The following is a 23544-nucleotide window of genomic DNA, read 5'->3' as shown; positions in this document are numbered from 1 at the left end:
TACAAACCCAGAAACATATAAACAAAGCAAAAATTTTAGAAATTTACTACCCCATTGAATGCCAACCATTTGTAGAAAAACTTACTTTCCTTTATTTGTATGTTTAATACCTTCCCAATGAACTGAAAATAACAGCCTGAAATTAATATTCTCTCAAGAAAAGGAAGCTCTGTTTCTTGGGCTGATTCCTTCCATACACCCTCTCATTTGAACTCATCACAAATTAAGCATTACTTTTGTATGGAATTAATTAGAAATAGATAAATTTAGAGAAGTAAAAAATCCTGGGTTTTTATACCTTTAGTGGCTGATTCACCCCCCCTTTTTTGCTTTTAGAATTTGATCTCCATTTATACCAATAAAAATTTTAATTGAATCACATTGCTTTGAATTTGTTAGAATGGAGAAATCTGAATGATATTCTTTCATTGTGATTCCTCTTTAAGCAATGCCAAGAGTGATCTGATTAACTTATATACATATTAGCTTTGTATTCCCAAGTGTTAAATTGATGAAGTTTAAAAAATACCTAAAAATCACAAAAATGTGGCAAATTTAAAGTTCTTTATAATATTTTTTGATGAACCATATGAGTGAGCATTATAATTGGTCAATTTATTCTTACATAAGTAAAACTTGATAGAAACCAGAATGCCTTAAGCTAGGAAAGGGATTATAGTTTTAGTTAGCAGTAACATCATAATTTTTATATAGGAATACAATACTTTGTTGAACTTTTAAGGCTTCATTCAATGCCAGGTTCAATGCTAGGTATATAAAATGAGATTTTTATGTGATAGAGAATCACTGGGTTTAAGCACAAAAATGTTGTTTATTGGTGATCTGCTGGTTTGAATTCAGAGTTCTCACCACTTTAGTAGAAGATCCATTTCCTGTCTGGGGAAGGGAGGGAAGGGTCTATCTGTCTGATGGTGCAGCTTTAAGAAAATACGGTATAATGGAACAAAGAACCGAAGTCCTGACTTTGTTATCAGCTAACTCCACCTGCTCTGTCAAACCATTCAACATACTTGGACCTCAGGTTCCTCACCTTTAAAATGAGTGGATTCAACTAGAAAATATCTACAGTTCTTCCTCAGTCAGATTCTGATGAGCTGAAGTGGTTGTGAGATAAATTCTAATGAAATTAAAGTAACTTCAACCTCTTCCTGTCTACAGTTGCCAGGAAACCAGCGTTGGCACCCTACGTGTGATTTCGTTCTCTTGATAGCAGTTTGATCAAGGCATAGAGGATAATATTCTTTCCTGTCTTCTAAAGAACCTAATTTCAACCAGTTTGAGACTCCTTTGATGACCATACAGCCAGCAGTGACTTTAGGGGAAGAAATAAGTGAGGGTGAATTAACAATGTCTTCCAAGAGAAGGCTGGAGCCCCTGTGAGGACTGTCAGGGGAGCCCTGCCCAGGATGGCTTGACCTGTGACCAAAAGTGATCTTTCTATGCATGAATAACGCCGCACTCCTCGTGTGGAGAAAGGGAACGTAGACAACTAGCACATGAGATAGAGTCATGTTCTGATACGGTCCAACATTATGTCTGAACCATGGGACAGTGGGGAAAAAGCACTGCTTCTCTTTAAAAAGCTTAATCTCAAGCCCAGTGAGATAGCAAAGGAAGATGTTTACAGAACAAAGTCTAGTTTCTCTCTTCAGAAGGTCTTGACTTGCTTCCAAGGTCAGAGTCCTTGAGAAAACTGTGAAAGCCAATATAGGTGGCCTCGGACATGAAGTGGCCAGTGTGAGAACTCACTATTTAGAGGCAGTGGTGGCAGTGAAGGGCATGTCAGTACTTGGACTTCATGTCCACGGGACAAAGGCTACTGACAGACAGCTATGGAGCTTTCTCTTCAGGGCAAAAGCACTTTCTTTACAATAAGGAAACATTTTAAACTGGAGCAAAATCTGGATACTTAACTAAGACAAGGTTTTGGCACAAATGAACTAGGAAGAGACACGCCAAATTTTCCAGGCCTGAATCTAATATTAAAAGAGAATTTTCATACAAACTCCCAACAGACCTCAAAGGGGTTGAAATTGAGGACAAAATAACAGCTCTTATAGCTTTCTATCATAACCAAGGAATAAGGTCCAGAAACAAATGAGCTTTAAAGGAACACAGGTTGACATCAAAAAGAAATTGAGCTACTATCCATACCTTTACCACCATTAAAATCAAATCAAAGCAAAACTCTTAACTTTTAAGTAGGTCAAATCATATTATCTATTTTCCATAATGAAAATTAAGGAAAATAATTCTTTCCTTTTTTTACTTACCGGGATCTTTGTTCATAGAGACATGGGAACAAATTATTATGAGGAACAAAATCAGCAGCATTTTCATATTATGACCTAAAATATTCTCCAACTTGAAATCTGAAAGGCAAAAATATAAACACCTAAAATTGTTGTGGATATTATTTTGGAATCAAGACACACACATAGGAGCACACAAAATTTTATAGCAAACCGGATACAATAGAAGGCAGAATCCCTGAGTTTCTGATCTGCGAAGTACCTTAGGGAAAAAGATCCACAAGCATTTACACAATCATAAAAGTTTTTCCTGGTCTAAGACCCTGTAGAAACATGAAATTTTGGGCGCCTGGGTGGCTCAGTCGTTAAGCGTCTGCCTTCGGCTCAGGTCATGATCCCGGGGTCCTGGGATCGAGCCCCGCATCGGGCTCCCTGCTCGGCAGGAAGCCTGCTTCTCCCTCTCCCACTCCCCCTGCTTGTGTTCCCTCTCTCGCTGTGTCTCTCTCTGTCAAATAAATAAATAAAATCTTTAAAAAAAAAACAAACATGAAATTTTGGATTTCAATGGAGGGAGCCAGATGCATTCTAGTTCCAACAACACTTTGTGTCCCTATTAGTCATTATCCCCATATCCTAGTGTTACCCTCGGTCCCTTCACTGCTAAGACAATTCAGAGTTCATGGCTGGGACACAGTCTAAGACTTGATTTGTAATTTCTCTATCATGAACATGTACGTGTGTTTCATATTTGAGCAGTAAGTATTTTTAGATGTGGTCAAAATTCCTTGTTTTTTCCTTTTCTACACTAACCATTTCCCTTTATCCTTAAATTTGAGAGAAGACATAAAAGTAGTGGTCTTCCATTTTCCATAATGATATCTTGCTCCTCCAAATGACTGAATTTGCACCAGTTTACTTCCAACTACCTAGAACTGTGTGAGGCAAGAGTTTTCCAATTCTACTTTGACCTAAAGCATTTTCGGCCACCTAGAATTATTCATTTCATAGAATAAAATAAAATAGTAAAGATATTGAAAATAAATATTTTTATGAAGCAGGTTGGGCTCATTTATTCATTCATTCATCCACTCAGTGAAAAATCAATTGATCCATATTAATAAACTAGTATCTCCGTTCTTGCTGAATTCTTACCCAAACATGATTTTGCAATATTATATATGGCTGTCTCACTTCTTGTCAGGCAGGCTCCTAGTGCTTAGTACTTCACCCCTTCAGAAAAGGGACCTGTACCATGCGAAATTCCATCCCCATTTCCTCACCTACTCCATCATCCCTCTGACATTCCGGAATTTGGGACTCTGCCTTATTCCTTCATAAGCCTAGATGATATAAACTTTTCAGGCTGTAAGTCAATTTATCAACTTACTCCGAGGTAAACAGTGAACTGGAAAGGGCTCATAAGAGGTTGTTTTTAGTTCAACCCTTCCATTTTAGAGGCATGTTAGTCCTAACATGGATTGCCCAAAATGAAAACCAATTCGTAATATCTCCAAATTTTCTACAAATGTGTATAACAACAAATTCCAACATTTGTTGAGCCTTTACTATGTGTCATGCCCTGTGCTAACTGCTTTACATTTGTTCTCCTATTTGATATTGATAACAAACCTAGTAGCAGGTGATATTATTCTTATTTTGCAGATAAGGAAACAGATTCATAAAGGGGAAGTAAGTAACAGACTCAATCACATTGATAAAATGGGCCACAGTTGGATGTACAGCCCACAGAAGATCTGTCCTTGCAAACTCTGTTACCCTGCATCCCAAACTCAACACTGTGAACATGAAAAGTGTCTCCAAGTTTCTTTCTGAAAGTTAAAACCTGGATAGAAAAGTGAGGATTAGGAAAGGCCACAATAATCCCAAAGCTGCATGAAGCATCTGGAAATTTCCCCATGCAGATGATCAATACCGTGATACAATAAAAGTTGAGTTCTTTGGAATAGCATCTTGCGAAATAACTTTCTTGCACCCTTTAAATGGAATCCCAAATCTGGTGTGTTATAAAGCTACACAGTGTGGAATCCACATGCAAAAGTTTCTCTTAAAGTGCATATGTGCCGTGTTTCGTGTATACGGTCAGACTAATAGTGGGCTAAGCCTTCAAGCTCATGCTTAGAAGACTGGGGATCATTTTGACCGCATCAAAACATGAATGAACTGCCTATAATCTGTTTGCTGTTCTACTCCCAGACATGACCAGGATTTACATAAATTTTTAAATATCTGAATATTTAAAAACAATTAAAAAAAAATACCCAAAGACATGAGTGGAGAACAAAGGAGAGATTTACTTAAAGTAATAACATAAAATTTAAATTCACTGTACACTCCATCTTAACAATGAGATTGTTATAGAAATACTCCCAAAGGCACAGCTCTCTTTAATCTAAATTTTGTTGTAATTCATTTATTCTGAATCAAACAAGCTGAGGCCAATCTACTTCTTCTGGAAATTGTAGGCTATAAAAAGCTTTAAAAAATCTGGATCTCTAAATTTTCTGTTGAGAAGGTAGAATGTTTCTAATTTAAACCACAGCTGCAAAAGCAACACAGCCACCAAACCCTTGGCTTCAAACCCAGAATGTTTAGAACTTGTGCAACACCTCTCTTGAGGCTATTAAGAACAAGGGGTTTCAGGGAGACCTCTGCCCCCTGCAAGCCAATTCATAATCTAGGACATGTCTTCAAAAAAATATTAACAGCCCAGAAGGGAAACTAAAGAGACTTCAGCAAAATTAAGATAAATGCCATTTTTTCCTTTAAAATGAGCATGCAAGATACATCATTTCCAAGCATATGGGTTTTATTTTTCGGAAACAAGAATATTGTCAGCTGTTGCACTGTAAGAAACAATACTGGGTCTGTGCTGCAAAGTTCAGGATAAATTGTCATTTGCTTATTTACCGCCCCCCCATCTCTTCCATTATTTCCCTTTCTTAAGCTGTTCTACTTCTCAGAAGTCAAAAGGTAGAAAGAAAAATATCCAAAGAGAGACAACGTTCACGCTGAAATGCTACAGCACAAATCCTTGGCACACAATTGGAACAAATAAACAGTGAATCAGTGATGGTAAGCAATACAAGACACACAAGCACTCTTGGGGCAAGCAAGCTGCATAGTTTTACTAATGTCATGTTTTTCCTAATTGCAGTTTCTAGAATCACAAAGAGAGGCTGTATGTAGACTGATCATATTGAACAAGGTCATTAGGACCTTGCCATTTTGTAAAATTGACACTCGTGTGTGTGGAGGAATGTTTGATTCAGTGGAGAGAGCATAGGCTATAAAGTCTCATGACCTGGGTTTCACTCTGCTCCTCAGTGGTTGTGTCACTGGACACCCCACCTCACTTCTGTGGGTTCCTAATCTGAAGCACAAGGGATTACATCCTCCAAATTCCAACTGTCATACATTACTGTTCTTTGATCTAACAAATAGTACTAGAAGAAAAAAAGTGACCAGTTAAGCCAAGAGCACAGGGAAATATCAAGCACATGTTCTGAAACAGTCTTAGGGAGGAAAGTAGTCCTTAGACAACCACCTGGGAAGGTCCTGTGTTAGAGGGACTACGACAGCAAGAGAAGGAGCAGGTCTCAGTTATTGACCCCTTCTGGGTCAGAAGCTCTGCTGGAATCCTTCCAGACCCAAGGACATCAACATAAGGGGACTAAAATTTCAATAAGGCAAACCTTATTTTATTTAATCTTGGAGTTAAATGACCCACTTAAAAATGAGGAAAATATAGAATAAATCCAAAAGAAATATAAAAATACTAAAATACTAAAAATTTGAGCAGAAATCAGCAACTAAAAAAGATAAAAGAAACTCAAGAATTGAAAACACCCACCTCACAACAGACTGATAGAGAGAGAGAGAGAGAGGACACAGATAATTGTACGAATGAAAAAGGAGACATAACTCTAGATAAGGCAGAGACTTAAAAAATTGAAGCAGTAGTTAAAAATATTCACAGAAAACTCCAAGCCTACATGATTTTACTGGCAAGTTCCAAACTTTCAAGAAACATATCATTTGAATCTTCCACAAATTCTTTCAGAGACCAGAAAAGGAGGAATATTAGCTATTTCCTTTTTTGGGGGCCTATAAAATCTTGATATGTAAGTTAGACAAGGACAGTATGAGAAAGGAAAATTAAACACCCATTTTACTAATGAATATAAATACCACATATAATATTTCCATATAATTATGGAAAGAGCCCAGATGTCCATCGATGGATGAATGGATAAAGACGTGGTATATGCACATTTGGTGCTGCCCCTCCTGCATTGCAGAGTTGTCACTGTGCCATGTCTGCAAGCTGGGGATGGCCTGTCCCAAGACCCACTTGCAAGGGCTAAATGATGGCATTCTGACCAGGAGAACATGAGCGGAAATGACGTCATCCACTTCCCGGCCTGGCTTTATACCACCCACAGGGCGCTCTCCCATCACCTTTTCCCTTCCAGTTGGCTGGAACGGAGACAATCTCAAAAAACAAATGTTGATGGGCGCCTGGGTGGCTCAGATGGTTAAGCGTCTGCCTTCGGCTCAGGTCATGATCTCAGGGTCCTGGGATCGAGTCCCGCATCGGGCTCCCTGCTCCTTGGGAGCCTGCTTCTCGCTCTGCCTCTCTCTCTCTCTCTCTCTCATGAATAAATAAATAAAATCTTTAAAAAAAAAAAAAAAAACAAATGTTGACAACAGCCTGGGGACCCCATGACTGTGTGGAAAGGGGCGGCGCCATGAATGTGTTCATATGCCTACTTCTGTTAAATCGCGGGTAACGTAAATTACTATTGTGTTTTCCAGTATAGATTATTGGGTTTATTTGCTACAGAACTAAATGTCCCTCAAGCCAAGGAAGCTCCCAACACTGGTAATGGTAGGATAGCACAAAATGGTAGGGGCAGGAAAGAATTTGTGATCAGGGCATAGGAAAATTCCCGAGGCACAAGGGGACTCACTCCAATAACGACTGTGAGGTCACACTGGAATTATTCGATGATCCAGCTGTATGCAGGCTGTGTAGCCTCGTGGCCAAACTCACAGACAGCATCTGGCATCAGACTACCTGATTAAAATCCTGCTTGGGTGGCCCACTAACTGAGTGACCAGGCAAGCAATGTAATCCCTTTGTACCTCTCTCTCATCTATATAAAGGTGTTAGTACCCACATCCACTTCAAGCGACTGCTGTGCGGGTTACACGGACTGATGATGCATGCACAGGAGTTGGTGCAGCCTCTGCCTTGCTGTAGATATTAAACAAATGATAGCTGTCATTTTTATTCTTGTTATTGCCATCTTTACAACGGGACGGCTTGTGAGGAGAGCAATCTAGACAAGACCTGGCTAAGGAATACCCTGGAAAGGAACTCTATTTACTCCCTGTCCTCAAGTCCTTCCGTCACACATTTCCCAGCCATAGCATTTGTACAGGCTGGGATAGGTACAACATTGTACACCTTTCTGTGCCTCTTCATGACCACTATCTCCCCAAATCCTGACAGCACACCTGTGAGGTAGGTAGGAATTTTTTTTTTAAGATTTTATTTATTTATTTGACAGAGAGATAGCGAGAGAGGGAACACAAGCAGGGGGAGTGGGAGAGGGAGAAGCAGGCTTCCCGTGGAGTAGAGAGCCCCGTGTGGGGCTCGATCCCAGGACCCTGGGACTATGACCTGAGCCGAAGGCAGATGCTTAACGACTGAGCCACCCAGGGGCCCCTAGGTAGGAATTATTATTTGTATTTCACAAAAGAAACATCTGAGGCTTAGCAATGTTGAGCATTTCTCCAAGCTACACCAGTCTCGAGGCTCTGAGGCCTGGACTTTTCCCACTACGTTATATTGCTTTTCTTGAGGCAAAGCCTTGCATGCTCTCCAGTTCTCTGACGATGAAGGAATTTTATTTTATGTGTTAGAATGGATCAGATAATCTATGTTTGTTTTTTTTGTTTTTTTTTTTACTGGAAATTGTTTCTTTGAATTGTTTTCCTTCTCAAGAATATCAACTGCTGTGAATTTCTGCTCTTTACAGCAGATCCCGTTAAGTCTGAATAGAGGTTTCTCACCTCCGAGTTGCTGTTTTTCCCTGTTTGGCTGAAGCTACGAAAGGGCAGCCATACTGACACAATTCACAAAAGCCAACAATGACATCAGCTAGTCTGAGATCTGTCCAGCAATACCCAAAAGGACCAGGGAAGTAATGAAATATGTTGGGTCATTGATAAAATATTTATTCATTGCAGCCAAATCAAAAGCATACATGGCTTAGGATTGCAGGAAGTAGAAATTAGGTCTAAATGGTCCCCTTTAATATCCTGGCAGTTAAGCCCAAAGTAGATAGTTGACAAATATCTACTAATTGATGACCTCTTAAGTTTCAGGCTTAGAAAAGCACAAAGTAACTGAAGAGATTCAGACACAGAGTAGCATTCTAAACTTGGATTTCTATCAGCTTTGAAAAATATTAGAATCTTTGGAAAATGTTCTGACTTGCATTAAGCAAACAAAATAAAGAGTGACTCATAACATCCCTGGTTTGACAGACTATAACGGAGCAGGGGAGGGGGGACAGGTGAGGGTTCCCAGAAAGAATAAGAAAAGCAAAAACTTACCGAGTACTTATTGTGTGTCAGGACTGTTCTAAGGGCTACACTTAATCCTCTCAACAACCCAGTGAGTATCAATAAATACTACTCATTTTATAGGAGAGATAGCTTGCCAAAAGTCATACAGCTATTAATTAATAGAAGTGGAATCAACTAATCAAATGTGAATATAGTGTCCCCAACTGTTTGCCTACACTGAGGGACATAGACCTAAATCTAATTGCTGAGCTGTAACAAATACACTAAATAAATAACATGCATAATTTAACAGTTAATTGTTGACTGTAACTGCCATCTCAGTAAAAAATTTGCCCAGGCTAGAAACAAAGGAGTTATTATGAATTCCTCACTTTCATACCCCTAAGCAAACACCATTGATTTTATTTTAAGACGTAGGTCTCAAATCCAGCCATTTCTCAACACTTTGACTTCTACCTTAATCTAAGACACCATTGGCTCACCTGCATTTTAGCAAAAGCTTCCTAATTAGACTTCCTGCTTCTACTCTCTCCCAACTACTGACTCTTCTAGGGTGCTGTAAGTCAAAAAAGGAGATAATATCACACATTTACTCAAAATTCCTTACCTTGTCCATCCAGGCCCTACATGCTCAGGATCCTACTAATCCACTGACCTCATCTCCTTATCTTCCCCTCCCCCACCCCACTCCAGCTTCACTCATCTGGCTCTTCCTTGAACAGGACAAGCTTGTTCTATCTCAAAGTAGAACATTAGCATTTTCTGCTTCCTTACTTAGCTTAGATGTTTATTTAAATATCAGATCCTCCTCAGACTTTTGGTTAGCAACCTATTGAAAATAATTTCCCCTTATATACCTTCCCCCATCTCCATCATAATACTGACTGTGGAAAAAATAAATTTGGGGTGTTTTAAAATAAAGCCTAACTAAAATATTTGACAACAAGATGGAAGAAGGAGGAGGATATTATTCAAGAAAAGCACAGATATTTACTAAGGTTAAACTCTGATAAAGCAAAAAACTGTCCAAAAGCAGTATGACAAAATACAAAATCATGACTCTGGAATAAATTCTTAAAGAAGATACAGTCAAGTACAGACTATAAAGGAGTGAATGTAACTACATTAAAATGTTAAATGTTTGACAAAAGACATGATAAATAATAAGCAACTAGACCACTAAACCCAAGAGAAAAATGGACAATGGATATGAGCAGGCAGTTCACAGCAGAGGTAATCTGAATGGTCAACACAAAAATGAAAAGATCCATAACCTTACCGGTGACAGGGAAATGCATATTGAAACAATAAGATATCATTTCCCTAGGAGACTGGCAAAAATTAAAGAGACTGACAATATTAAGGTTGATAGGATGTAGGAATATTAGAGCTTATGTACATGGCTGGTGGGAATTAAATACATTCACTTTGGAGGGCAATTTAGCAATCATCTAGTAAAATTAAACATGACCTAGAAACTTCGGGGCGCCTGGGTGGCTCAGTTGGTTAAGTGACTGCCTTCGGCTCAGGTCATGATCCTGGAGTTCCAGGATCGAGTCCTGCATCGGGCTCCCTGCTCAGCAGGGAGTCTGCTTCTCCCCTCTGACCTTCCGCCCTCTCATGTGCTCTCTCTCTCTCATTCTCTCTCAAATAAATAAATAAAATCTTTAAAAAAAAACCAAAAAACAAAACATGACCTAGAAACTTCATTTAAAGTGAATGCCCTAGGGTGCCTGGGTGGCTCAGTTGGTTAAGCATCTGCCTTTGACTCAGGTCATGATCTCAGGGTCCTGGGACTGAGCCCCTCATCAGGGTCCCTGCTCAGCGGGGAGCCTTCTTCTCCATCTCCCTCTGCCTGCCACTCCCCTTGCTTGTGCTCCCCCGCATGCTCTGTCAAATAAATAAATAAAATCTTAAAAAATAAAGTGAATGCCCTAGAGAAATTCTGGTACATGTGCACAAGAAGATTTCTATGAATGTTTGTAAAAATTTCGAATCATTCAAATGTTTGTGAAAAGGAAAATGGAGTAATTAAGCTGGGATGTACACACACATGAAGATGTGTTTCAGGTGTTAAATAATTTAGCTCTACTTGCCTTAATAGGAATAAATCTCAAAACAGAGGGAGAGCAGTAGTTGTAGGTTGGTGTGAATTACCCACAGCAGAACTCCCATTCCTGGATGAAAGGACCAGGCAAGAAGTCCCAGAAGTAGTATGGTGCCATCCATGTAAAATGATTAAAACACACCAAAATACTATTTTTTAAAAGCCTATGTATATTAAAGCAAAGCTGGGGATAACACAAAACTACTTAAGAACAATGGTTCTTGGGGTGCCTGGGTGGCTCAGTCATTAAGCGTCTGCCTTCAGCTCGGGTCATGATCTTGGGGTTCTGGGATCGAGTCCCACATCAGGCTCCCTGCTCAGTGAGAAGCCTGCTTCTCCCTCTCCCACTAGCCCTGCTTTGTTCCCTCTCTCGCTGTGTCTCTGTCAAATAAATAAAAAAATAAAATCTTTAAAAAAAAAAAAAAAAAGACAGTGGTTCTTAAGACAAAATGGGAATAGGAAGACAAAATGGAAAACAGGATCTGGGAGAGGGATCAAGGGGCTTCAACCCTATGTGTAATATTTTATTTAACAAAGTCTGAAACAAACATTGGGTGACGTTAAGTGTTAAATCTGGGTAGCAGATTTATTATTATTCTTTCTAGTTGTATATTTCATGAATAAGAAGGGAAAAAAGAATGCTAAACAACATAATGCAGGAAGTAAGAAGGAACCAACCAAGGATCTTGAAAAGGGAGTTTCCATGTCTTATGACAACCAAACTGGTAAGGAAATTAAGTATCCTAAAATAATGAACAAAAGAATTTCTATTTTCATTCCAACATATGTTCTTTAAAAAAAACTCCTAAGATGTAAGGATACAAAAGGATCATTGACAGAGTCAAGAAACTACTTGTTAGAATATGTGGTAGATGGGGTGCCTGGGTGGCTCAGTCATTAAGCGTCTGCCTTCAGCTCAGGTCATGATCCCAGTGTCCTGGGATCGAGCCCTGCATCAGGCTCCCTGCTCGGCGGGGAGTCTGCTTCTCCCTCTCCCACTCCCCCTGCTTGTGTTCCCTCTCTAGCTCTGTCAAATAAATAAATAAAATCTTAAAAAAAAAAAAAAGAATATGTGGTAGACTGCTGGTGGGAACGCAAGCTGGTGCAGCCACTCTGGAAAACAGTATGGAGGTTCCTCAAAAAGTTGAAAATAGAACTACCCTATGACCCAGCAGTTGCACTACTGGGTATTTACCCCAAAGATACAAATGTAGTGATCCGAAGGGGCACGTGCACTCCAGTGTTTATAGCAGCAATGTCCACAATAGCCAAACTATGGAAAGAGCCTAGATGTCCACCAACAGATGAATGGATAAAGATGTGGTATATATATACAATGGAATATTATGCAGCCATCAAAAATTGAAATCTTACCATTTGCAGTGACGTGGTTGGAATTAGAGGGTATTATGCTAAGTGAAATAAACAAATCAGAGAAAGACAAGTATCACATGATCTCACTGATATGAGGAATTTGAGAAACAAGACACAGGATCATAGGGGAAGGGAGGGAAAAATGAAACAAGATGAAACCAGAGAGGGAGACAGACCATAAGAGACTCTTAATCTCAGGAAACAAACTGAGGGTTGCTGGAGTGGAGGGCGTTGGGAGGGATGGGGTGGCTAGGGTGATGGACATTGGGGAGGGTATGTGCTATGGTGAGCACTGTATATTGTGTAAGACTGATGATAGACCAGTACCCCTGAAACAAATAATATATTATATGTTAATTAAAAAAATTAAAAAAAAATAGAATATGTGGTAGATTAAACACAGCCATGAATTCTTTGCTACTGCTCCCACTGAAAAGGGGACCTAATTTCCCTCACTTTGAAGCTGGGTTGCCTTATGACTTACTTGATCAATAGAATGTGGCACAAGCAATGTCTTGAAACTTTTAATACTAGGTCATAAGAAGCCTTGTGGCTTCCACTCAGGCTCATGAAATTCTTGGAGCATGAGAAGCAGCAGCCAATCATCAGGTAAGAAGTTCCACAATTCTGGGACCGCCATATTATGAAGCCCAAGCTAGCCCCATGAAGGCGCTATGTGGGGAGAAAAGAGAGAGAGATGCTTCACCATATGATCCAGCCATCCAGTCCAGGTACCAGATAGGTGATTGAAAAGGCTTTCTGTTGACTCCAGCCCCAGCCACCACCTGACTGAGACCTTGAGCAAGAACTGTCTGGGATAGACCAGTCAACCCATACAACCATGAGACGTAAATTATTTTTAGGCCACTATATTTTGGAACGGTTTGTTTTGCAAAATTAGATAACTGGTACCAAGAGGAAGGTCCAGGCTGGTTTTTTTTTTTTTTTTTTGAAATGCTGAGTTTGAGATGTCCACATGTCGTGTAAATGGAGACATCCTGCAGACAGATGGACACATAGTATTGTGGCCCTAGTGATCATCTTCATACTCATGAGTACAGTCACATGCTTTGGCCCAACAGTACATTGGCCCTTGGGAATACAAATCCACTAAAAACACACCTGGACCTCATGAACTCAGTCTGATAGGGGAGGAAGGGAGGCAAATCTGTGCTATGCTGCTGGTGAGCAAGTCCAGAGGACTACAGGGAATCAGAAAAGAAGCATCTTGTTGCCTTGGGAGGGAAGGGGGCTTAGGGGTGCAGAGAGGATTTTTCTGGAAAAGGACTGCTTCAGCCAGTTCTGAAGGACAGGTACTTGATCTCAAGCATGAGTGCTCCCTAAGGAAATAAAGATGTTGACAACAGGGGTAGTAGAGTTATTGATGAATGCCATCATTTCCAGGAACTTGAGACCAATAACTAGGCAAATTGCATTGCCTTGGCAACTGCCCCATTAGGTAATGTCTATATTAATCTCCAAAGGACACAGGAAGGACCCTGCCTACATTACTTTAAAAGCTATCAGAAAAAGAAAATAAATTAAACAAAATGCAAAATACAGTATGCAAATTCATGTACTTGTTTGTTCATTTAACATTTTTCAAGGTCATATTTCATCCTAAACTCCCCCTGTACTGGTTATTCTCTTACAAAAAAGATATAAAAGCCATAGTTTTGCCTTTTTTAGGGGGGAAGGCCTTTATTTTTATAGTTCAAAAAGTGCTTGGCCTTATAACCACTCTATGAAGTAGACCTGACTATTCCCATTTTATAGCTATTAATACTGAAACTCAGGAAGATTGAGTGACTATCTCAAGGTCACTAACTGGCAAACAGCAGGATTTGGACTCAAAATTATCCACTCCTCCTGTGAGGGTAGCCCCTTGCTTTGAGGGGGTTCAGTGTAAGTGGGCAAACATAGTACACACACGTAGAGTTGTGACAAGACCATTGAAAAACAGTATGACCAAGTGAAATGGGCACAAGGGAAAGACAGGCACAGAAGTGGGATCTGAAGGAGGGAGGACTGGGAGGGCCAGCTTTGGTGGCAGTGGGTTTTGAGCTAGATTTTGTGTCAAGTGATAAACTGCTTTTGATAGGGAAGGGGCAAACGTGTGGGCCACACAGGCAGCAGGGCAGCGTTGGTTTAATGGGTGTGCACTAGAGAGAAACAGCTCCTGCATTTTCATAGTTATTTATAGCAGTGGTTCTCAATTGGAGATTTTGTCCTCACGGGACATTTGGCAATGTTTGAAAAGATTTTTTATTTTTCCTGCTGGGGGAGGGGGCAGTGCTACGGGCATCTAGCGGGTAGAGGCCAGGGATGCTGCTGAACATCCTACAACGCACAGGACAGTCCTCCACAACAAAGAATTATCTTAACCAAAATGTCAATAGCTGGAAAACTACACAGGTTGAGAAATTCTGACCTATACATCTTTACCCCATTATATTAGGGCTTTCAAGAGAACTAGAACCAATAGGGTGTGTGTAATATAGAGAGAGTGTATATGTGTGTCTTTCTGTGGAGAGAGAAGGACTTGACTCATGTGAGGTGGGGACTGGCAAAAGAAGTCTTGAGGGCGGGCTGAAAATTCTGGCAGGAGCGGATGTCACAGTTTTGAGTGGGAGGACAGTCCTCCCTGGAGACTTGTGAGCCTCAGTATTCCCTTGTAAAGTCTTCAACTGATCTGGATGAGGCCACTCAAATTATGGAGGGTAAGCTGCTTTACCCAAAGTCCGGTGATTTAGAGGTTAGTCACTTCTATACAATCTCTTTACAGTAACATCTTGGTTAGTGTTTGGCCAAATATCTGGGCACCAGAGCCTTACCAAGTTGACACATATAGTTAATCATCACACACATTTAACTTTAGAAATCCTATGAGGCAAAGATTTTATCCTTGTTTTAAAGATAAAGAAGGTACAAAAAAGAGCTACCGATGGCCAAGAGAGACATGGAAAGATGCTCAACATCACTCAATAGAGATATTCAAATAAAAACCACAGTGAGATATCACCTCACATCTGTCAAAATGGCCTGACTAAAAATGACAAGAAACACGTGTTGGTAAGGATGTGGAGGAAAAGGAACTCTCACGCACTATTGGTGGAAATGCAAACTGCTGCAGACACTGTGGAAGACAGCGTGGAGATTCCTCAAAAATTAAAAATAGAAGTGCCACATGATCAGTAATTCCACTACTGGGTATTTATCCAAAGAATACAAAAATACAAATTTGAAAAGATATATGTACCCCTATGTTTATTGCAGCATTATTTACAATACCCAAGATATGGGAGCAGCCCAAGTGTCCATCCATAGATAAATGGAATACTAGTCAGCCATAAAAAGAATGAAATTTTGCTATGTGTGACGACATGGACAGACATTATACTAAGGCATTATACTAAGTGAAATAAATCAAAGACAAATATCATAGGATTTCACTTATATGTGAAATCTAAAAAAGCAAAAACAAAAAGCAGAAATAGTCCCATGAATACAGAGATCAAACCAATGGTAACCAGAAGGGAGGAGGGTGGGGATGGGGAAAATGGGTGAAGGGGAGAGGGAGACACAGGCTTCCAGTTATGGAATTAATGAGTCACGGAAATAAAAGGCACAGGATAGGGAATATAGTCACTGATACTGTAATACCATTGTGTGGTGACAGATGGTATTACATTTGTGGTGAGCATAGCAGAACATATAGAGTCGTGAGATCACTATATTGTACCCCCGAAACTAATCTAACACTGTGTGTCAACTAAACTTCCATAAAAAATACATATATATGTAAAGGTAAAAAAATAAAGATGAAGGAAGTAATTTCAGAGAAGTTAATGAATGCCCACATTTGCACAGCTAATACTACTGTTAACGTATTTTGAGCACTCCCTGTGAGCAGGTGTTGTGTTAACAGCTATTGTTAATCCAATTAAGGTGGCTACTATTTTTATCACCACCATTTTATAGAGGAAAACATGGAGATACAGAAAGGCAATGTAAATTTCCCAGAGCCAAACAATTTTTAAGCAACAGAGCCAGGATTTGAAGCCAGGCAGCCTGGCTTTAGGGCCCATACCCTCCTAACCTGTGGTCCTTACCCAAAATTGCCAGGAGGACTAATTGAAACAAATTATGGGGTCACATCCCTGAGACTGAATCAGCAAGTCTGGGATGAACCCAAAGATTTGCATTTCTAACAATCTCCCAGGTGATGCTAATGTGACATGCCTGGAGACGGGCTTTGGGAACAATCACTCTCGAGTACTATGCTACACTCTACTTTAAATAAGAACAGCAGTACTGGGCCAAAGTTCATTCACTCCACAAATATTCCTGAGGTCCTGCCATAGACAAGCATAGAAGTTCTGGTCACCAATCCGGGGTGTGTGTGTGTGTGTGTCTGTTGGAGGGTGTGTTCCACACCTCCAAACATTTTGTGTGTGTGTGTGTGTGTGTGTTGGAGGGTGCGTTCCACACCTCTGAACATTCACTAATACCAGCTGCGTGTCTTACAATCCAACTCAATTCTGATACTACCCACCTAGAGATCGTGTCAGATCCCACAGGTTAAGGGCTCAGTCCCACAAAACTCCCCCTCACCACCCCCACTTCAGATGCCAATGGCAAGTCCAAGTTGTTAACCTGGGCTTCTGACCGGCTGGCTATAAATCAGATGTTCCCATGACCCTCTCCTTGGGATCAATTAATTTGCTAGCGTGGCCCACAGAACTCAGGGAAACATTTTACTTACTGGATTTTCAGCTTGTTGTGAAAGGACAGAACTCAGGAAAGCCAAATGGAAGACAAGCATGGGGAAAAGGCGAACTTCAATGCCCTCCGTGAGCGTGCCATTCCCCCCGGCATCTCCATGAATTCAGCAACCTGGAAGTTCTCCAAACCCACCCCTTTTAGGTTTTTAATGAAGGCTTTATTACATAGGCATGGTTGATTAGGTCACTGACCATCGCTGATTGGTTACCTCCAGTCCGCTTCCCTTCTGGAAATCAGGGGGTGGAACTAAAAGTTTCAACCCTCTCTTCCTGGTTGGTTTCCCTGGCAACCAGCCCCCTTCCTTAGGTGCTTTCAATAAGTCAACTATATTAACGTAAACCCAGTTCTGGTGGAAAGGGACTCATTATGAGTAACGAGACGCCGTTTCACCTTCACAGCTCAGGAACTGAGGACAAGAGACCAAATAGTGTAACAAAAGATGCTTCCCATTGCTCTTATTGCTCAAGAAAATCCAAGGATTTGGGGAACTGTGAGCCAGGAACTATAGATGAAGACCAAAATACATATTTATTATAAATCACAATATTACAACAGGTAAAAGAGATAAAACGATGAGAAGCCAATCATGGTTCCTGCCGTCATGACTTCTCCCAGGCCTGGAGGATGTCTGTATAGACAGAAAGAGCCTAGGCTTTGACGGGGCACCCTACGAGGGGCAGGAAGCGCTCCCAGCAGGGGCCTCTCCCCTGATTGTGGGGTCAGTGAGGACACCCCAGAAGAAGCAGACAGCTAAACTGAGACCTGACATAGAAGCAGGAATTAGGAGATTCTAAGGGGGAAATGAAGTGTGTCCAAAGCGGTGGGGGGACTAGCATGCACCTGCAGAGGCCCAGCCGGGAAGGAAGGGCTCGCACATTGGCGGAACCAAAGGCAGTTCAGTGAGTTAAAGTCACAAAATTTTGCCTACAGCGCCTTAGCACATCATCATATAATCTGTACATCTTCTATGCTTCATTTTCCTCATCTGAATAATAGCGATGAAAATACATATTTCTTGGATTCAAAGTGCACACTGACCACCACCCCCATTTTAACATTCATGAAATCAGAATCTGTTACTATAGATTTGTACATTCCCTGCTACATTTCCCCTTCCTTGAAAGCTTTTGGGCAACTGATGGTATCTCAGAATTAAGGAAAGGTGAGTTATTTTTACCTTCCCTACCTCCTAGGGCTAAGAGAATACAGACTATCAAATAAGATGCAGGCCTACAGTGGCTCTCAGCCCAGGCTGCACCTTAGGATCACCTAGGCAGCTTTTCAACTTTACCCATGCCTTGGCTCCAACCCCAAGGATCCTGATTTTATTGAGCCAGAATAGGGGCCTCATGGATATTTTTTGAAACCCAGGTGATTCTAACGTACAGTCAAGGTTGAGAACTGATAGCACCTTATCCTATGGCAGGAGCCAGCAAACTACCTCCTTCAAGCCAAATCTGACTCTGTTTTGCTAAACACAGTTTTACTGGAACAGTCACACCCATACATTTACATGTTTTCTATGGCTGCTTTTACATCACAATGGCCCCGTGGAATAGTTGCAGCAGAGACAGTGTGACCTACGAAGTCTAAGATTTGCCTTCTCTATCTCTCTACAGAAAGAACTTTGCCAACCCTGGTCCTGTACTGTTGCTTATGCAAAGTGTGGTTCGGGCTAAGCATCTTCAGCATGGCTGGGAGCTGGTTGGAAACGCTGAATCCTAGCTTTAGTGCATTAGTCTGCAGTGGAACAAGATCCCCAGGGGGTTCGTGTGCACAGCAAAGTTTGAGAAGTCCTGCCCCTGCCCATCTGACCCAGCCACTTTTTGCCCTGTACCCTTGCTCCTGTCAGTCCTCATCCTCCATGACTTTGTTGCAATACTACTTGCTCAGGGAGGTCCTCTCCTGTCATAAATTAGATCTCCTTTGCGATTTTTCTCTCATGGCATCTTTTTATTTTTCTTCCTAGCATGTCATCTCAAATCTGTGAATAAACGTTCATTTGAGTGTTTATCTCATTAATGTCTGGCCCCTCACTAGACTAGAAACCTCGGGGAGGGGGGTGTGAAGCCTGGCTCCAGGACAGGAGAAAGGGCTCTGAAAGGTACAAAGCACATTGAGTGCTGCTTCCAAGAAGGAATAATGAAAAGAGGAAAGGTAATGTTGGAAGTAGCTTGATGGGAAAGAACAGAACCGATTACCATGCAGACCAGGGAGGGTGCAACCTAGAAGGTCCTGGGTGATGAGCAGCTAGCAGATTTAATTTCCTCTTTTTTTTTTTAAAGATTTTATTTATTTATTTGAGAGAGAGAGAATGAGAGACAGAGAGCATGAGAGGGAGGAGGGTCAGAGGGAGAAGCAGACTCCCTGCCGAGCAGGGAGCCCAATGCGGGACTCGATCCCGGGACTCCAGGATCATGACCCGAGCCGAAGGCAGTCGCCTAACCAACTGAGCCACCCAGGTGCCCCTAATTTCCTCTTTTTGTATTCCAAGGTTAAATATTAGTATTCAAACACACAAAAATACTCAAGTACTTTGGTAAACCTCTGTAGACCAAGGATCCAATTTTACCAGCTGTTCATAAATGAAATATCCATATATATGTATCAGGAATTTAATTAGAAAGGCAGCAGTCCAAGGATGTGATCATTGCTTGAGAAAGTTACATTTCAGGCAGCTTTTCCCTTCCAAGAGAACCGAGGAAACTCTTAATTGCCTTCTATTCTTTTTTTCCCTATTAATCACAGTTTGCCTCAACTGATTTTTTTTTTTCAAAATGCCCTTGGGGAGTGAAAATTTTTGAATGGCTAACTTTTATATGGAGATTATGCACACCAGCTGCTCTCCTCTAAAGCTGTAGTGTCTTTCAAAACAGAACACAAATCAGATGGCTTAGGATGACCAACTTCAGGCCCTAGGCATAACATTCACTAATAGTGGGATAAGATCAATGGTTTTTCTGGAGAAGTAAACAAGCTCAAAGGAGGAAAGAAGAAATGTCACAAACTCAGGTTGCCCCCAAAGAGCCTCAGAGGTGATTAGAACATTGCTGGCTACAATTGGTGGGTGTCTGCCTAAACAGACGAATTACCCATTACAGATATTTGAAGTACATTTTGGTAATCCCTCCCTCCCCAAATAAAAGAGCATGGTGTTTGGAAGGGGCTTCAGGGCAAGAGGGAAAATAGCCTGAATGAAGTGTGTGGAGACGTGGTTTCTAGTTCAAGTTGAGAAACCTTAGGCCAGTCCTTTAACTTAACCTCTCAGAGACTCATTTTGCTCATCTGTAAGATAAGGTGGTTTTAGCATACTTATCTATCCATTAATTTATTTATAGGCACTGTGTTAGGTAGCAGGTAGGCAATGAAAAGTAAAACCAGACATAGTCTTTGTTGTCATAGATCTTACAGTCCATTGAGGGACTGAGTTATTTTTGAAAGAATTATATCAAGTGTAAAATTACAACTATGTTACACACTATAAAGAAGAGATTTCTCTAAAAGACTCTGTAGCCAAACCATCAGTAAGTCTGGTCAACAGTACCTTTGAAATACATTCTAGATCTAATCACTTCTCACCACCCCCCACCATACCCATGCCTCCTTTGCTTCTTGCCCAGATTCTTATTCTAATAGACCTCCATGCTTTGACTCTTGACTTTCTTAATGTATTATTCTTCACACAGCAGTGAGAGTGATCTTTGAAGACCATACATGAGGTCAATATCTCCCTGTTCAAAATTTCCAGTGACTTTCCATCTGGCTTAGATTAAACTCCAATACCATATATGTGTGGCCCATGGGCTCGACATGATATTGGCCAATGGCCCACGATCTCCAATCTCATCCTCTTCACTGTTCTTCTTGTTCCCTCCACTCCAGCCACACCTGTCTCCTTGCTTTTCTTGAACATGCCGAAGTTGTCTCTGCTAGGAAATATCCTTTCCTTTCCCCCCAGGCAGCCTCATTTTACTCCTGTGTTCACTCAGGTCTCTGCCCAAATGTCACATCCTTAGAGAGGCCTCCCAACCACCCCATCAAAAACAACCTTTCACTTCCTTAGAGTCAGTCACTGACCCCTTAAATAACTGGTTTTTTTTTAAGATTTTTTTTATTTATTTATTTGAGACAGAGAGAATGAGAGAGACAGAGAGCACACGAGAGGGAGGAGGGTCAGAGGGAGAAGCAGGCTCCCTGCCGAGCAGGGAGCCCGATGCGGGGCTCGATCCAGGGACTCCAGGATCATGACCCGAGCCGAAGGCAGTCGCTTAACCAACTGAGCCACCCAGGCACCCAATAACTCTGTTTTTTATTGGCATTTAATACCACCTGGAAGTTATTTGTGGACTTCTTCATTGTTTCTATCTTCCCTGGAGGAGGGGGCTTGTCCATCTTGTTTTCCAAAACCTAAAATAAGGCTTATACATGAAAAGGTACTTAATGTATTTGTTGAAATATTATATACTGTGATGACATATAATAGGGAGAATTGATAACTCAAGCAAGGCTTCCTTGAGGGACTGCTGTTTAAGCTAGCGTCTAGAGGAAGGTGAGAATGAACCTGCCTAAGAGGGGTGTGATGTTCCAGAAGAGAGGAAAGCTCGTGTAAAGGTCCTGTAGTAGGAAGGAGAACACAGTGGTCAAGGAACCAAAGGAAGTCCAGTATGAATAGAGTGCAGAGCAAAGCATGACACTTGACGAGGCTGGAAAAGAAGTGGCCAATGCATGGCTTTACAGGATCTATCAATGATTTCTATCTTTATCTCAAGAACAGTGAGAAATCATTAAAGGCTTTTTAATTGTGGGAAAGGGTAGGGGAGGAACCAAACAATTTACAAAAAAAAATAGCTGAAATGATTTAAGACCCATTTTTGCCCTGAAATTCTAGGATTCTATGAAAAGTCAATAAGCAAAATGAGAATGGACTTTTGAAAATGTTAACCAAAGTCAGTTCCAGTGACAGAGATTCAAGCTACTGAGTTTTGTAGCTACTCAAACATCATCTCTTTGGGATTTTATGTTCATGCTGAATTCAGCACTCTCCCTTTCTTCCCTCCCCTAAAAAAAAAAAATAGAGTCAAAATTTCCATTTACCAATGAAAAATGACTTCTGAACTATTATTCTAATCATGCAGGGATCTAAGTTGAGCATCAGCACTGGAAGCTTCTAGGCTTTTGAAACACACATTTTTTAGCTTACCCCACCAAACAGACAGGTAGGAGTTTCAAGGCCTGGGTTACCACATCCTGAATTCAGATCCTCCACTGGTCAGCAATTGATGCACCTTGAAACCTCAGACTCTCATCTGCAGGAGGGGGATGATGATGATATTTTCCTCACTGAATTGTTGTGAGGATCAAATGTGATGATGTAGATAAGGTGCTTAATAAGTGCTGAGGTAGTTGATGTAACCCCCTTGATTGGAGTATTCAAAGATCCAGTGGGTGAAGAAACCTGTAACTAACCATCTCCATCTACCTGGACTGGTTCTAGCCCAGCCACCTCTTGCTTACTGGCTGAAGCCAGTGACATAGCTACAGCTCCAAATGCAGGACACACGTCTCCTTTCTCAGTGGAGAGTTGGGCAGATATGCAATGTATGAAATCACAACCTCTCTTTCAGTGTCCAATGCACTACCCAACTCAATAACTTTTATAGCTGCTGACTGAGATGACAATGGAATTGCGACTTTCTCCATGAAGAAAATGAAAGAACTGATGGGGCACTGAGACATAAATGAACAGATAAATGAAAACCTTCAAGCTTTGGGGAAAAACAGACACCTACCTAAAGTATTTTGCATCTAGGGATACGTATTTATGGACTGATGAAGTGGGTCTCTAACAGACAACACCATCAACCATCAAATTACCTCTTCTTCTTAGTATAATGACTGTTAATTACAAAGGACTATGTGTGCCCAAATTGTTGGGATATGTAGAAACAAATGGGGTTTATAAATTGTATGTGTCAAAGAGGGACAGCTTTAAAAGTGGATTGCCATAGATTTAAGTAAGTGTGCCAAAGCAGTATTTTACCAAATGATACCTGAAAGTCTTTACATTGTAGAGATAGCTCTCTGAGGTGCTATTACTCTAATTTCCAACCCAATTGTGTATTTGACTCACTCCCCACTAATAAAATCGAAAAAGTTCTTTGCCTTAATCATTGACCAGTGCAAATCCATTAATTTTTTAGTACTTGCCTCTACCCAGTTAAATCGCTTATAAATGTGCATCAGGGTTTGTGAACATTTTCATGATGGGGCCCTGGAGGCCCAACGATTAGGTGCTTACTGTTTTTGTTTCAGGATGATGACAGTCATCATGGAAAAGGAGGGAAATCAAGGAGGAATTGCAGTTGGGAATAGTTTTTTAAGGCAAAG

General features: G+C 40.9%; 1 protein-coding gene across 1 annotated transcript in view; it reads right to left on the bottom strand.

Annotated features, from left to right (window-relative positions):
* Positions 1-23544, bottom strand: part of COL6A6 (collagen type VI alpha 6 chain) — a 136159-nt gene that overhangs the window by 105594 nt on the left and 7021 nt on the right. The window contains exon 2 of the mRNA XM_081796889.1: positions 2290-2393. Within this exon, the coding sequence (XP_081653015.1) occupies positions 2290-2361 (72 nt within the window). The 5' untranslated portion in view covers positions 2362-2393. The remainder of the gene's footprint in view (positions 1-2289; positions 2394-23544) is intronic.

This window comes from Leptonychotes weddellii, chromosome 1 (genome assembly GCF_054177405.1).
Source record: "Leptonychotes weddellii isolate Sample4059 chromosome 1, ASM5417740v2, whole genome shotgun sequence".
NCBI lineage: Eukaryota > Metazoa > Chordata > Mammalia > Carnivora > Phocidae > Leptonychotes > Leptonychotes weddellii.
Note: the sequence above shows the minus strand (reverse complement) of the source record. Positions and strands in the feature narration are given on the sequence as shown.